The 15,520-nt window shown below is 41.5% G+C and overlaps 1 protein-coding gene across 11 annotated transcripts in view; it reads right to left on the reverse strand.

The window, feature by feature from the left end:
* Positions 1 to 15,520, reverse strand: part of LOC122872414 (nck-associated protein 5-like) — a 145,736-nt gene that overhangs the window by 13,564 nt on the left and 116,652 nt on the right. For 9 of the 11 annotated variants that reach the window (XM_044188616.1, XM_044188615.1, XM_044188619.1 and 6 more), the window contains 6 exons: positions 12,861 to 12,965; positions 11,541 to 11,729; positions 7,479 to 11,089; positions 6,726 to 6,831; positions 5,473 to 5,560; positions 1,166 to 1,486 (listed from right to left, as the gene is read on the reverse strand). In XM_044188616.1, coding sequence (XP_044044551.1) covers positions 1,166 to 1,486; positions 5,473 to 5,560; positions 6,726 to 6,831; positions 7,479 to 11,089; positions 11,541 to 11,729; positions 12,861 to 12,965 — 4,420 coding nt within the window. Of the gene's footprint in view, positions 1 to 1,165; positions 1,604 to 5,472; positions 5,561 to 6,725; positions 6,832 to 7,478; positions 11,090 to 11,540; positions 11,730 to 12,860; positions 12,966 to 15,520 lie in introns of those variants that run through there. The other 2 variants (XM_044188626.1, XM_044188617.1) reach the window with 2 other exon arrangements.

Below are 15,520 nucleotides of genomic sequence, written 5' to 3' on the forward strand. Positions count from 1 at the left end.
TGTCAAAAAAAGCAACAAACAAGAAGTTGACTGAAATGCTGCAAACAGAGTCTGTGGTTCTGTCACAGAAAGAGCAGACAACATTGAGCCACTTGCAGAGACACATCAGGTTTGCAGACCAATGCAGGTTGGAAAGCTTTTTGCGTTTTTGCACAGGGTCCTCTGTTCTTTGCACAAAACAAATTAAAGTAACCTTTAATGCTGAAACAGGTTTTGGTAGAAGGCCTGTTGCTACAAGTGCGGACAGCCCATTGTCATTCCCAGGGAGTCAAATACCGATGTTTTGTCACGCCCCTCGGCATTGTATACAGACACACAAGATAACCTTTAGCGTTTGTATGAGACGCACAGGGCTGCCAGAAAGGCTAAAGGAAGTGAAGTAGTATAACGAGAGACGCTAAAGTAGTTTCTGAAGGCGTCTCCTACAGACGCTAAAGGGTACCATGTGCGTCTGGATACAACGCGAGGGGAGTGAGAAAACGTAGGTATTTGACGTCCTGGGAATGAGAACGGGTTGCAGCGGAGCTATAACTGATGTTCCTTATACATACAGCTCCTACAGAGAAGTTTGATAATGTTCTATGTGAAACTTCTTTCCAATGGACATCATATAAGATGAGGTGTCCATAAACAATGCATTAAATGCATTAACTTGAGCATCTGCACACTACCTTCTATTCCAAACAGACATTTGGCTCAGAAGGAAGGGGAAAAGAAAAATAGTGCGAGGTAACGCAAAAGTATTGTGAGGGAATGCAAAAGTAGTCCTCAAACAAATTCTCGCCATGACCTTTAGGGGGCTCCGTAGAAACTGAGCTAGCATTCCCGCCACTTTTTATTGTGGAAGTAGGCTGTCTCACCTGAAATATAGACTGCCTCAGTAAAGTTTTTCACACTAAAACATTAACTTTCAGAAGAGTCTACAGCCATGCTAATGTCTCTATGAAGCTGTACTTAAACTCTGCAGTGCTTTGAGCTAAGTGCTAACATGCTCACAATGACAATACTAACATGCTGATGTTTAACAGGTATAATTTTTACCATGTTCACCACCTTAGTTTAATGTGTTAGCATGCTAACATTTCCTAATTTTCACTAAACACAAAGTTTACCAGGTAACATATTTCCTGGAGAAACACTGAATATAAAATAGTTTTTGACTTACCTGAAGTTGCTAATTTGGGCAGGCGGCTCTGGGTGTCTTGTGCGTTGTTGCTGCAGGTCACAGTGGGGTCGGACAGGGAGTGACCCATGCTGGAAGGGGCATGCAGGCAGGTTTTTGGGAGGAAAGGCACTTTCACATCAGGTTGTGAGGGGTCTGGGTGAGAAGAGGGAGGCTCCCGATGGAGCTCAGAGGAGCCGGCGGTCACCCCATTGGGGCTGGATTCAGATTTAGGAATGTGGCGACCGCTGGCCCGGGTGACGGAATCAGGGAGAGGGAAGGTGCCGATCCCGCTGTCCAGGGTTCTCATCTGACAGCCGGAGCCTACAGTGACAGGGAGAGGATTGTGATGCCTGGGAGGAGCAGGGAACAACAATAAAGGAAAAGATAGGCAGGCTTGGATTCACATGCAAGGGAAAGGGTTGTGAGTAAAAAGGGCATCTGTAGCAGGTTCAGTAACACGTAGCCGGTAGAAAAAGAGAGAGAAGACAGCATTTTTATTTGATATACTAATATTTAAGAAATAAAAAGTAAAAAGCTGGTGGTGGCGCCATCCTGATGCAACTTAGCGTAATGTTCCTATCAGACACTCTTGTTAGAAACATTTGTAGCAATCACAGTAGCAACAGATGCACAATGCTAATATGATATGACACAAGAAAGCACCTGCTGCCAGCAATTCTGTGCAAAACACACAACTGAGCTACAACCCGAGGACATGTTCCGCGGATTCATCAGAGTGCATGCTGGGTAGTAATCAGGAGAAATGATAGCAAGTAGCAACAGATGGACGTCGTTTAGAAACCACAGTCTGCAGAGCCTTGACTCAGGCTGGAACAGATGGACGGCCATTCAGCTCAGCCCAGGTCCTTGTAACTGTAAAAGCTAATGGCCAACAGTTACATCAGCTACGCTAATTATATGTGGTTTGCAACTTTTTGCTTAGATAGAATTTGTAAAAGCGAGAAGGCTCATGTTTCATCTTTGTTTTATTTTTTCTGTGTTGCTTTGGGCAAACTTAGGTTTAAACTAAATTCTGTTCCATTATATCTTCCACTGTTGGCCTTTGAGATGTTGAATCCTCTGCAGCCATCAGTTCTGTCTCTCAAAAGTGAAAACTTTATTTTTCTCAATATGGACAGGCTCTGCCTCTCAACTGTATAGCCTTGCCTCCAGTGGGATACAGGAGCACAAACACAGTCTGCTCATGAGCATTTCCTGTGAATAAAAGTTCTCTGAATACTGCTGGGCGTTACAGTTGAATTTCAAAAAAGTGTGCAAGGAGGGTAAGGGGCACATTTTCAAAATCAGTTTAATCCTAAGAACATTTACTCTTCGGTCTGAAGCTAAAACTATTGATCTATTTTCTCTTTGGATAGCCTACTACAATGTCTGTCGGTGCCATTAGGAATGCTCTATTCTCTGAATGTCAAAGTATTGTCAATAAACTGAGGTCATTTTAAGTGTGTTTCAGAGAATTCGAGAGGTCTTGACAAAAAAAACTTGAGCACATGCCGTCAGCGTTCTTGTCTATGTGTACTTTACTTTAAAGTTTTTATCTGACTTGCCTCTGACATTCAACACCATGGTGCGCATACAGAACCTGTGAAAATGAGTCTTCAGTGTTTGGATGTACACATACACCGTGTTCATTAGGACAGATGGCCTGTTACTTGTACGCATATCTACTGTGAGTCTGAGGACAGCTGCTGCGAAAGGATAAAAAGTCAAACAAAAATCCTGATCTGAGTTTCAAAAATGCATGATGTAGTTCACAAAGAATTACACACATGAATTTGTGTGTGTGAGAAAGAGAAAGGCGGAGAGAACCATAGATTACACAGCTGTATAATTGAATGCCAAGCCTGGCAGTTCAAAATGCCCTCTATAACCAAACTATAACAAGGTCCACAGTAATTCTACCCAGAGGCAACAACAACTGGACATAATCTAGTTTTTCATGAGCTCCCTATCACTTGTGTATACATCCTCCAGGGTTTGAGGGGAGAAAGCTGGTTTATTGATACCTCCACAGTGTGAAATGGGCTTTATGCAATGAGGAGGTGCCAAAGGGAGAGTCATTTCTAATGACCATAACTTATCTAGGAGATATTTCTGCGTCAGAAATCTGATCAATAATAAATCTGGCAACAATAATTGACACAAATTCAAAAGTCACATTTTCACAATAGAGACTAGTATCCTAGGTCATTGGAGTGAAGATCAAGTCAAGATCTGCTGCAAAATGTTACGATAATGTCTTGGCTTAAGAATGAAGCTTTTTATCATCTCATGGTTACCCTGTTAAAAAGAGGGGGGGGTTCCAAAACAGAGTAAAGACTAGAAAGTAAGCTTTGAAAGCCAGAAACATCAGCACCTGGTGAAGTAATTGCTGAATCAATGATATTGATCAACAATGCCATCAAACCCTTGCAGATATATTAGGGTCATGCTGTGCTATGGGCCAGTCAAAATGTTATTTATTGTCCCTTTACAAGAAAAAATACTGCCTCGAGGGAAGTTCTTCTCATATACAACAACTGACCAGCATAGGGTGAACTTCAAAGTCCACATTCATAACTTGAGCAATGGATTTTGCTCAAGCTGCTCGCATCATAAACCGGCTGGATGTAAACTATTTATATGATTGATGTGTTTGTCTGGCATTAGGCCCGCGAATGCTGCACTTTGCAGAAACGTGTCTTTAAAGCAACGCTGAGGAACAATGAGCAGCCGCAGCTGAAACCTTTATGAAATATTTATTTCATACTGTCTGAAAGTGCTTAGCTGGAGGAATACTTAAAAAAAGGCAGTGTGTTAATCAGAACACAGAAACAATTACGGGTTTTATTTTTGCCGCCGTGGTTGTGACCCATCATGAGCTCATTTCCACACTCCATGGAAAGTGGCCATGGAGCCAAAACTATTTCTTGAAATGTTTTGATTAGTTACTTCTTAGCTGAATCTTCAAACTACAAAAACAAGTGAAGTTGAAACCTGTTGCTGGTTCTATAGACATTATTTCCACCAACACTCAGTCCTGCCAAAATACATCTAGTTTAATTATAGGTAAGAACTGGCTGTTGTGAATTTGGAGTACATTTACATTTTTCACAATCACCACCATTTGTATATTTTGGATATAAGTGGTGCCAACTAAGAGGCGATCCCACAGTACAAAAGCCATCTTTTTCAGCCAGTTAGTAACAAGCTAGGTAATACTATGTTCCACTATGTTCACTAGCTGGTCACTAACTTTTTACAGCTTTTTTACTGAAAACAGCTGCCTGTTGGGGCTGAACACTACACAGTGAGAGCGGTGAGAGTGAATCAAAACAGCAAAGTTGCGGACCGGAAAACTAAAACAATGAGTTTACAGTAGCTATAAAGTTTTGTACAGCTAAAAGGAACTGCAGAGTCAGGTCATAACTCTGTGGTTTCATTACTATGAGCGACCCCTTTTACATACAAGTAGTAATGTGATCCATTGTTAACATAAAAAGACCTTTGAGATGGATCACTGAGACAATTTCTCAAATATCCCACTGAGTGACAACTGAGTGACAAACAAGCTGCACTCCACATCCAGTAAACAGCAGTTTCACCCTCTCCTTCCCCACGCTGAATTACATAAAATGTAAGTTTGTCGAACTGCAATGATAACAATCATCATCCCGTCTCACAAATTATTTGATGCATCTATTTTTTCACTTCCTTAGCTGTTCAGGCATTGTAAAATATCACCCGGTTGCACATCAATCACCTGACGAGACTGTAAACATGTTGTTGCAGCCGCTGCTATTTCCCCACAGTAATGGCAAGTCTGGCAGTGAGGAGAATTAGTTGGCGAAGGAATTGAGTTGTCAATCATATCAGGAAATCACAACTGTAAAATGTGTTAATGCTCTGTTGCACTGGATGATTTGTGATGGTTAGTGACAGCTTTTTGTACACTACTTGAAAAAACTGTACTGGGTGAGGTAAACACTTACGAATATAAAACTCAGGGGTTTAAAACAGACAACATGAGCTTTTGGCATAGTACAAGTAACAAAGCAAAGTTGGTTAAAAAAAGGAATATTTCACGCAAGATTTATTTATTTCATTTTCATGGGATTTATTTTTGTGAAATATTTGGTTTAGACAGTTCAATTTAATTCAAATTCCTGATCACTGTATGAAATAAATGCAATAAAGCAATATTAGCTAAGTTTAAAATGACATACCCCATGTCATATGTGTTTTTTTGGGGGGTTTAGCTGTTTATGGTGAAATGTCCCTTTAGGACCAACAGTAATACACAAGCTTACCTATCATGTGGTCTTGACAAGCTGTGTCTGAGATGCGTCCCTCCTCATTTTCAGCCCTCAGGTTGATCTTCTGAGTCATTATAAGAGTCTAGAATATTAACAAACAGTGCATGTCGGTGATACAAACTTCAAAAAGCAGCTAAAACATAAAATACAATACATAAAATACTTCATGAAGTATATGCAAGTGTCTTATAGAATCCAAATGTACCTTTGTCTGTATAATGTGTTCCATTATATAACATATGTCCATTTATAAAGATTCCTTTGAGGCAATTTGCAGAAGAGAAGTGGGAATGAAAAGGATATTTTATATAGTGCCTGTTATAGTGCCTACAGTTCCTTGTATTTTATGACTTTTCAGATGAATAGACAAGCTTCTGGCATTGTGTTTAAAGTTTTATTCAAAAAGAAGTAAGGCAATTGTCATACTTTCCTGCCTTACTTTAATTGGGTTATTTATTTATTTTTAAGTGGTTTTGGGGTGGTTCAAGAGCAGGCGCTTGTAGGTCATAAAGTGTCCCTCTTTTGTTGTATTTCTGTGGGGAGAAGATAGAGAGACAGCTTGGAGGATGGTATTTAATGGCCCCTTTGTCAAATTGAGTGCCTGCGATAAGGGGCTCCTCCATGTTATCAAAATTCCGCATCATCTGGATTAAATTTCCTACATTATGCAGTGAGACTCTTTTTGTAACTCTCTTCCTCCATTCAGCCCGCTCCTCTAACTTTCTTTTTTTTATTGCTTTTTTCAAGCTCTCTCAAGCACTCAGCCTCTCCATCATTTTTTGGTCTTTTGACTGACAGATAATATAGAATAAATCCACAAGGTCATAATTTTTGCCTTTTGCTTACAAAGCACACAGATATGATTTAAAGAATGGAGCGGCTGAGAGAAGCCTAATATAATTTTTGTATTACATGCATGGCCCTAATAGCGGTCTCTGTGAGATATAGTTAGCCTTGTGGAAACAACAACATGAAAAAGTAGGCAATGAATTGTAGGCTGAGTCCAAACACAATGTGAATCAATAGCGAGCCTTCAGGGGATATGATGCTGAAGAGGCGGCGGGCTTGTGGATGTGTTTGTGAACATGTACATGTACAAGTGTGAAAACCAGTGGGAATTTGCATGTATGTGTGTCTGCCAACAGCCTGTCCAAACATAGTCAGAGACAAACAAGCAGAGCTCGACAGAGACACCACTATAATAAAGTCAGTGGAGTTATATTATGGTGGCCTGTTTGCTCACTTACAGCAGTATCTGGACAGATCTCCACATCTCCCTTCATTTCGCTCTGTTTCTTGGGTGTAGAGATCCCAGCCGGTGATGCAGCCACAGAGTTGCCCTTCACAGCAGTCCTGCGAGGAAATAAGATTTGATCTGTTTTTTTCTGTCTGTGTGCTGCTCCTCCTTTATCAACTCACCAGGTAGAAAGTGAGCCTGCTGATAAATTGGATTGACCTGCTCTTTCGCTCCACGAATGCACACGCAAACATATGTGTACAGGCACAGAAACACACACACACAGAAATGCCATCAAATGTTTAACAACCTCCATCAAGTGCTGCCTCTCAAGTGATTGTTTGGAGTTACTCTGGATAAAAATCTGTCATCTGTGGTTTGAAGTGGCAAATCAATGAAGTGAGGGGTATGAAATGTGGAGCTTTCCTGGCTTACAGATGCTTTACCTTGAGTGCGCTGACTATGTGTCTGGATGCTGGTCCAAGAACTGCTTACTATATGCTCACTGGAGTGGAGTCATAACTCAAACAGACAGCTGCTGTTTGTGCTGTTTATTTATCAGTTTCTCCAAAACACACATGTTTAATGCAGTGATGGCTCATGTTTAATTTAATAGTACAACCAATTTGTACTGAGCCGATTCACTTGATAGAAAGACAACTCTGAGAAGGCTCAGTGACAGGACGTAATCAGCATTGCATCTGATCAATTAAGGATAATTCATTCTTGATTTTCTTGATGACAAAGATGTTGTTTCACCCACCTGCCAAGAAGCTCTTTCACAAACTGGTCTTTGCCGATAAAGGCTGTCGTACACTGGATCTGACTGGCAATTTGACCCATCTGATTGTTGCAATGGTCCATGATGGAGCTCAGCTTGTTGTTAATCTCAGACAGATTCTGCACCTCCTGACTGTCTTTCTGCTGGTTTTCATTTTTCTTCTTATCCTTCTTCTTGTCAGACTTCATCTGTTTGCCTCCAAGCACTGATCCGATCTTCAACTCTTTCTTCTCCTCTTTTCCCTTGTGGGAGTCTGCTTTCTTACCACTCAGAGCTGGAAGTTTGCTCTTACGGAGGCCGAACCAGTTTGCCAGAGAGGGGCCCGTTTTCTGTTTGGTCTCGTTGGCAGTGACCTTCTCCTGTTCTTGACATTTCTGCACATTCTCTTCGATTCCCATCATGACTTTCTCTTCAATAGTGCAGACTGTTGGGCTGATTTTTTTCTCCTCCATATCTGGGGCTTTGCTTGGTGAGTCTGTCTGGGTTTTGGCTTCCCTGCTGAAGTCTGGCTCATTAGGAATGGTTGCTATGCTTCCTGTCTCTCTCACTGGGTTTACTGAATTATAGACACAAGAGGATGGAGGCTGAAACTGTGGATGAGAGGCAACTTTTTCTGGCCTACGGATGTTTTTCAAACCAATCCTATCACTGATGGGTAAGCTACGCACCTCTTTTTGAGAAGGTGAGGTGAATGCCTCCCCATACACTGTGCCCTGTGACCCCTTACCTTTGGAGCCTGATTTACAAGTTCTCTCAGGGATGACGTTGTGACTATTTGACCCTGTCATGCCTCCATAGTGGCTAAGCCTTTTCCTGGGGGAATGGACTGGGCTCTCAGCTAACCCAACACTGGGTACCTCCAAGGAACTCTGTCTTGATAAAGAGTTCCCCCTTTCACCTGAGTTGGTGATGATCTGAGTTCGGATTTTTCCCTGTCCATCTAGAACATTGATGTTGGGTTTCTCAATGTAGTTTGTGCTGAAACTCTGGCTACGGGCTTTGGCCCCAGTCATCCCCAAGGCCGGCTTTAGATGAGGTTTGGTAGTAACAGATATGGATCTAGAGAAATGTTGACTACTCCTTTTCCCTGTATCACAAATGTCCCCCTCCTCTGGTAACATAGCAGCGTGTACTTCCTCTTCCAGTAACCTACACTGGACCTCACCTTTCCCCTCTGTAATGGACATTTTGGGTGGTGAATCAATACTGTACACTGGCTGCAAGCTGTCACACTGGGTAGAAGCATTTGAAGTCACAGTCTCCTTGGAGACTGAGTTGATATGATCTTTCTCTTGCTTGCCTGGTATAGAGGGACTATTTTTATGGCTGGGGGGAGATTTTAAAAATGCTTTAAACCCCATTGGGATGCGGGTCTTTGAGGCTTTTTCCGCTGGGTTAGGGGAAAGCATGACCGAGCTGGGTGGGCTGACTACAGCTTTACCATTTTGTGGTTCTGTTTTACCTTGAGGGGTGTCCTGAAGCGATATAGGTAAACTAACAGAGGTCTTCTGCACTGTCTGATGGACATTTTCAAGGGTTGATCCTCTTTTATTTGCAAATGAGTTTTGAAGTGATGACCCTCTGAGGGCACTGTAGGGAGGAGGGACATTCTTTGAGCTTTTAGGTGCATTTTCACTTTCTGGAGCACACCCTGAGTTTGCAGGAGGGAGGTAGTCTTTCGTGGTCCTTGTGGAAGTGACTTTAGTAGGTGTCTGAGTCATGGTGGGGGACTTTTGAAGGTGCTGACTGGATTTGTCAACCAGTTTCTGAGGTGCAGTCCCATAGCCTGCATCTAAGTCTAAACAGTCTTTATCCTTGATGGGTAGCGTAGTTTGCATATTTGGTACAAGTGAGGTGTGGTAACTTGGGGGAGGGCCCCTCACAGTGGTTGGTGCAGATGGTTGAGCCACCCATGTTTTATGTGCTTGAGGCGACCCTTCATAATTTGGTCTGATCAGTAAGGAGGTGGTGCGGCCTGGGGGAGGGGGAGGAGAAGGGGACCTGAGTTTATTTTTGCTGGTTTCACAGTGTTTGTCTCGGGTTGGCTGTTCGCCATTGTCAGCATACTCCAGGTGCCTCCTTGAGAGGTGTGGGGAGCTGGAGGAGGAGCTCTTATTCCATTCAGCCCTGCTTGGGAGCTTGGAGTTTACAGCCTTTGGGCTCTGTGAGCAGGTTCCAGGTGTCTTGATGAACCTGGAAATTTTAACTGTAGGAGAGGAGGGGGATTTCTCCTGACCAGAGGGTCCTGAGTTTCCACTGTTACTTGGTTCAGTGGTGGAGCCCTTAGACAATCTCAGTGGAGAACCTGAAGGTTTGTTACGACCCGGTATCTTTGAACCACTGGACTTGGGATCAGCAGAATCGTTCATGGGAGGGATGGAATGGCCTTTATTTGGTCGGTTGCTTGGTGGTTTGATTAGTTTCCTTTGTGGAGTCAACTGCATTGACAGCCTCTCTGCACTACCCTCCCTGCTATTGCTTGTTTTGCTAGTCCTAATTTGATATTCAGATGGCTTCTCTGGGGATTCAAGAACAGTGTAGTTTCTTGCATTTGCTGATTTTTGCCTTGTTGGCCTCTCTTGGGGCACTAGTTCTGTGTAATCGAATACCTTGCTACCGTGAATGTCATTTTGAGGCCCAGCACCTGCTGTGAGCTTCTGAGCACAAAGTTCAATAGGCTCTCCTTCTGCATCAAATATCGCCAATATGCTCTCCTCGGACTGAGTACACTTGGACCCTTTAGGCTCCTTAATTAGGCTGAAAGGCCTGGGCCTCCCGTCAGCAGACTGGGTGCGTCCCTGTTCTCTTCGCAAGCACTGTTGTGTGAGCAGCTTGGCAGCATCTCTTGACAGTCTCTTGGAGTCCCTCTCTGCTTGCACTGATGGCTGGCTAAAGGACATTCGGATGTCACTGGACTCAGAGTTGAGTTCCTCTGGATCATCCACATCAGAGAGATGATTAGGACCCTCTGGATCAACAGGGTTGAAGTGCAGTATGGATGGTTTAGTAAAAGCTGATGTTTGCCCACCCTCAGGGAGAAAACTGTTAATGAAACTCATGAGTTTCTCAGGACGCTCTTTTGAGTCATAGCCAGAAGGGTGTTTCATAGCCACGGGACCTGAGCTACCATCACCTCCACCTCCACTGTCCTGGTTCCCCTCCCAGCTACACAAACTGTCTGAGATGCTGTGGGAGAGCCTCTTGCAGTAAAACCAGCTGTCCTTTGTGGGGATGTTATCTCCACGACTGGAATGTGCCAATTCATCATCTGCATCATCAGAATCATAAGAGAACTTCTTGCCCCCAACAGCTAAAGTTCTACCCACAAGGGTAGGCTTGGACACCCCTTTACTGCTACTTTTGATACCCAGGGAGTAGATGCCCTCATTGGAGTTCATGCAGTCTTTGTAGCCTGACTTGGAGACCTTGGATGAAGAAGAAGAGCTCCTGTGTTTCCTCCTCTGGAGCTTTCTCAGTCCCTCTAGTATGTGGCTCTCCTTGTGCCTTGTGGGCTGCTGCTCCTCCAGGGATGCACAGATATTACTAGGGGCTGAAGAACCCAAACTCAGCCTCTTCTCCCAGGTCAGAGATGACTAAAGGGCAAAAAAGAAAGATTGGGTCAACCTCACACAAATTATATTATAGTATGTGCACACATACTTCATGTACATGCTGTTTTCATAATCATAATGCTGAATGAAAGTCACATTTCATGTTCAAATGAAGAGGCTTAAGAAGATTCTAATTTTGCCAAGCTGTTAGCCACATGTTTAATTTTATACTGCTGACAAACAATTTTTATTTCAGCATGCATTTTATGTGTCTTGAGTTGTGTTTGTGCACCATCATCCTTAAATATGAAAACTATTTTTTTCTGAATTATCTTAAGGGTCTTTACCTCCATTTGGAGTCGTAATTAGCACACTCTTACAGTATGATGAGGGATTAATTAAGGTCTCAAAAGAAAGAGCAAAAATATCTCTAAAAGGGATCTTAATGAGCTGTTTTGTAGAATTGGTGTCATTATAGAGTGAGGGGGTTTACCATTTTCCCACAGGAGCGTCCATCATTCCAGGTGTATGAACCGCTGGAGAATTCACTGCAAGCACTTGACAGGGACAGCTCACTACTGCTACAGCTGCTGCGTGGGTATACAGGCGCTGGCACTGTCAGACTCAGCTGGCTCAGACACTTGGCCACTGGGAGACCCACCTTTCCATTCACCTGAACCTCCTATGAGATAGAGAAAAGGACATGACATTATAATGGAATAACATGTATAACATCTTTTATACTTTTATGTATCGGTTTCTGAGGTGGGAAAAATGTGTAAACTTGCTTTCTGGAGAAGCTGGGATAAAGAAGAGGTGCATGTTTAACTGTCACATAATGAAGATCACTAATCCCAGCTACAACTAAGTCAGAAGTTAAGTCATTCTCAAATCCTCTTCTTCTAATCTGAAGTATTATCTAAATGTCTATAGCTTTTTCTTTAGCTTCAAAAGATTTTCCTGTGACTGTGCTTAAAGAGTTGATGGGTAGTGTGGCATATCTAATTGCTATCTCGCTGTTCATTTTGTGATGAAAGATATTTAATAAAGACTTGACAAATCCAATGTTCTGGGAAAGTTTCCTAAAATGCTAAAGGCACTGCAGTTTTCAAACTTAATTTTAAAATATCAATCACATTTCACAACACAGCAGATGTGTCTCCAATTAGCATCACACTGCAGATAATTTGACTATGCAAAGATATAATTTCAAAAAGCTTTTGAATGTAAGATAAGAAATAAGATATTTTCATGACACAATTTCTATTTTACTAATCTCATAAAAGTTACTTGTGTGTATCACCTAATGCAACCTATTTAAGGAAATTAGGTACTTTTTCACATTTAGATAACAAGATGATTTATAATTCACATCTTGGCCATTATTATTTCATTTTCTCTCTCTTCTTCCGCTCTCAAAGCACACATTAGAGTTTATCAAATGGCATTCTCAGAGGGGTAAAAGGGTAAAAGAATGGAGCAAACTCATTTTCGGTCCTTAATGCATAATACATAAGATGACTAATGTACCACAGTGTCCTATAGAGCCATTTTTACTGAAGGCGAGTCTCAATCGATGGTTTTCTGGTAATATGACAAGGATTTATTCCTCTTAGCGCCAACTGATACTGCCAGCTCTTCCTGCTGAGAGCAGAGGAGGGATCACGGCTTCAGATAGTTAGGTCTGTATTTTAATATCTTGTAATGATTTCTTGAGGGGGGTGGGGGTGCAGTTATGCTACCTGGGCGATTCATATGGCTTAACAAAAAACAATAAATACATTGCCTTCTGCATGTTTCCCATTAAGCTTACATTTAAAGGAGAGTCAGTATTCCTAGAAAGCAAGAAAGCCTTGCTTCTCTCTGGCTCCAGAAGCAAATCTGCCGCAGATAAATCCATGATACGAGAGTGGAGTTTCTGAAAGGCAAAAGGAAGGACACACCAGAGTGAATCTTGACTTTGGGGATTTCAAGAAATTAAAATGAGCCTTGGTGTATGATCTGAGATTAACACAACAGCAGAATGGTAGGGAGATTTTCCCTCATAGAGTCCCTCATCAATATACTGCTCATTCACATTTTGATCAAATTTAATACCTGAAATATTTTTTAACACTCAGTGATCCAAAAAATTAGTTTAAAAAAAATGCATGCAAAAAATAAAATTAAAATACAATTTGAGTTTGTTGTCCAACATCTCAAAAAGTTGAACAGTATGTTGAGGCTGAGCAATATTTTGCCGGCCTTACAAGTACCCATCAGATTCCCTCTACTGGTGCCACACAGAGCCCTTATACGCCTTGCTCAAAGTCATTAATGTCATCTGCCGGGAAAAAAACTAATGTGAATAGGAAATAATTGCATCAGGGAGTAAGGGATTCCTTTGATTTTTTTTTATTCATATGTGAGTCTGCAGTCTATTCTTTTATTTAACTCTTGTGCTTAAGAGGGAAGGATACAAAACCAAATACATTTCCACGTATTAATCTCAGAACTTAATTACACTGGGTTCCCTGTGCTCAAATTAACTTAAACTGGAAATGTGCTGGAACAAAACATTTGATCCTATGCTGCATTTCCTACCAAGGGTAAAACTAATGTTCACTCAGGGAGTATATGTATATACATACACATGTACATTTCTGTGCTCTGATATATTTCAGTCTTAGTTTCTACCATTAAAATGAAATGCACTTCTCATGCTGTGTACCTTTGAAAAAAATTGCATGTTATAAAAGTGAAAGTCACCTTCAGCAAATGAAGACTAAGCTTTGAAAACCAACTGCTCTGATTTTCCATCAACGCTGTAAACATTTTTAAATAAAAACTCGTTTCAACTTTCAGCAAAACATCCAAAGGGAAAGCTTCTTTTTGTATTACTGCGAGCTTGTGAATAAGCTTTCAAAGAGACTGACTTTTCACCTTCAGTGACTAGGTGGTAATGGTGCCATGGAAACAGATAGAGGCCCACTTTCAATGTTTTTCAGCACAGAAATAAGGATAAGTATTCTTTACTATTTTTAGGATTTGATTTGGTTCAAAGGCAGATAAACTGAAGAAGATTTCTCAGTTTTTGCCTTTTCCAGATCAAAATTGGGCTGTTAAAATGTTTTGAACGATTACAACAATTTTTAGTCTCATAAATGACTGCATCCAATTTGCTCATTAGTTTTTAAGAGTTTGTTCTATTCATTGTAAACTGGATTTTAGTTTTAGTTTTACTAGTTTGGACTCAAAGTGCCAGATGGCTTCACATCCCAGTTTTAAAGTCATGAAATTGAAATTTGTGCAACCCTGATGCCACATCGCTGAGCTTCCCTGCTGTCCACACGGGATGGGAGTGGCTGAGGCATCATGGGAGGCTCTGATCTTATCGTAGGGTGCTGGATTTCACCTCCTCAGCATCCTCATCAAGCATTCAGTCAATAGTGTCACAGGGTCATGGGGGAAGATAGTTGAAGGAAACGGTAGACGACAAGGCCATGTGAACACTTCTTGAGGTTTTTGAGGTTCAAGGCCAAGATGAAAGTCAAAAATGTTAATTGTGAAATGCCCATTAGTGGATACAAGACTGTAATATATCATGCAAATTTGGCCTTAGTTAACATTTGAAATAATTAGTCTCAAAGCCAATGGAGAAGTCTTGTGTGTCTATTGAAGAAAAAGCAGAGGCTTCCTGCTTTTGTTCTTTGTCGTTTTTGGCTTGACAGTGGTCATATTTCAAGATAATGAATATCAGCCCAGAATAGCAGCAATAGGCAGCTTCCAAACAAATACATCAGTATTGGCACCCACTGTCAAAAACTCATCGGTTGAACGGTACTGCAACACACCCACACATACAAACAACAGTCAGAAAGAACAGACAGACGCCCACACACAAATACATTCATACACACACACACATATACACACACTTGTATATATGATGCTCACCTGCATGACCTGATTTATATGTCTGACTCATAAGAAGGGCTTTTCCTAAAGCTCCAGCTACACTCAGTCCGCTAAACTACACCAGGAAATGAGACAAAGGCTCAGCTGTAATATGACAAGTAATATGACAATACTAAGATGAGATATATGGAGTTCTATTTAAAAACAGTGATTCAATATCTGAAAATCTCCACTTAAATGAATTTACCACTATTCTTGAAAAGTGGCATTATTTGTTTGCACAGAAACTTGCTATGGCATTAAGCACATGTTTGACTATACAAACTGCAAAATTGAATGAGCAGTAATGGGGTCACGGCATTCATGCTGTGTCCTTGGGGCCCTGAGGTAGGTCAGGAAATACTGAGCATTTGTCCCAGTAATGGGAGACTCAATTGCCACTTGCCTGTCATATTTGATAAGCAGCATAAAGTGGATGGGACTGCACACCAGTTATTTTCCCTTGGCTTGAAAATGGTGCATGGCTTGAGAAAACAACCATCATTGCTTTTTATTTTTTAAATGTCAGATTTTTCT

Source organism: Siniperca chuatsi, linkage group LG24, assembly GCF_020085105.1.
Source record: "Siniperca chuatsi isolate FFG_IHB_CAS linkage group LG24, ASM2008510v1, whole genome shotgun sequence".
Taxonomy (NCBI): Eukaryota; Metazoa; Chordata; class Actinopteri; order Centrarchiformes; family Sinipercidae; genus Siniperca; species Siniperca chuatsi.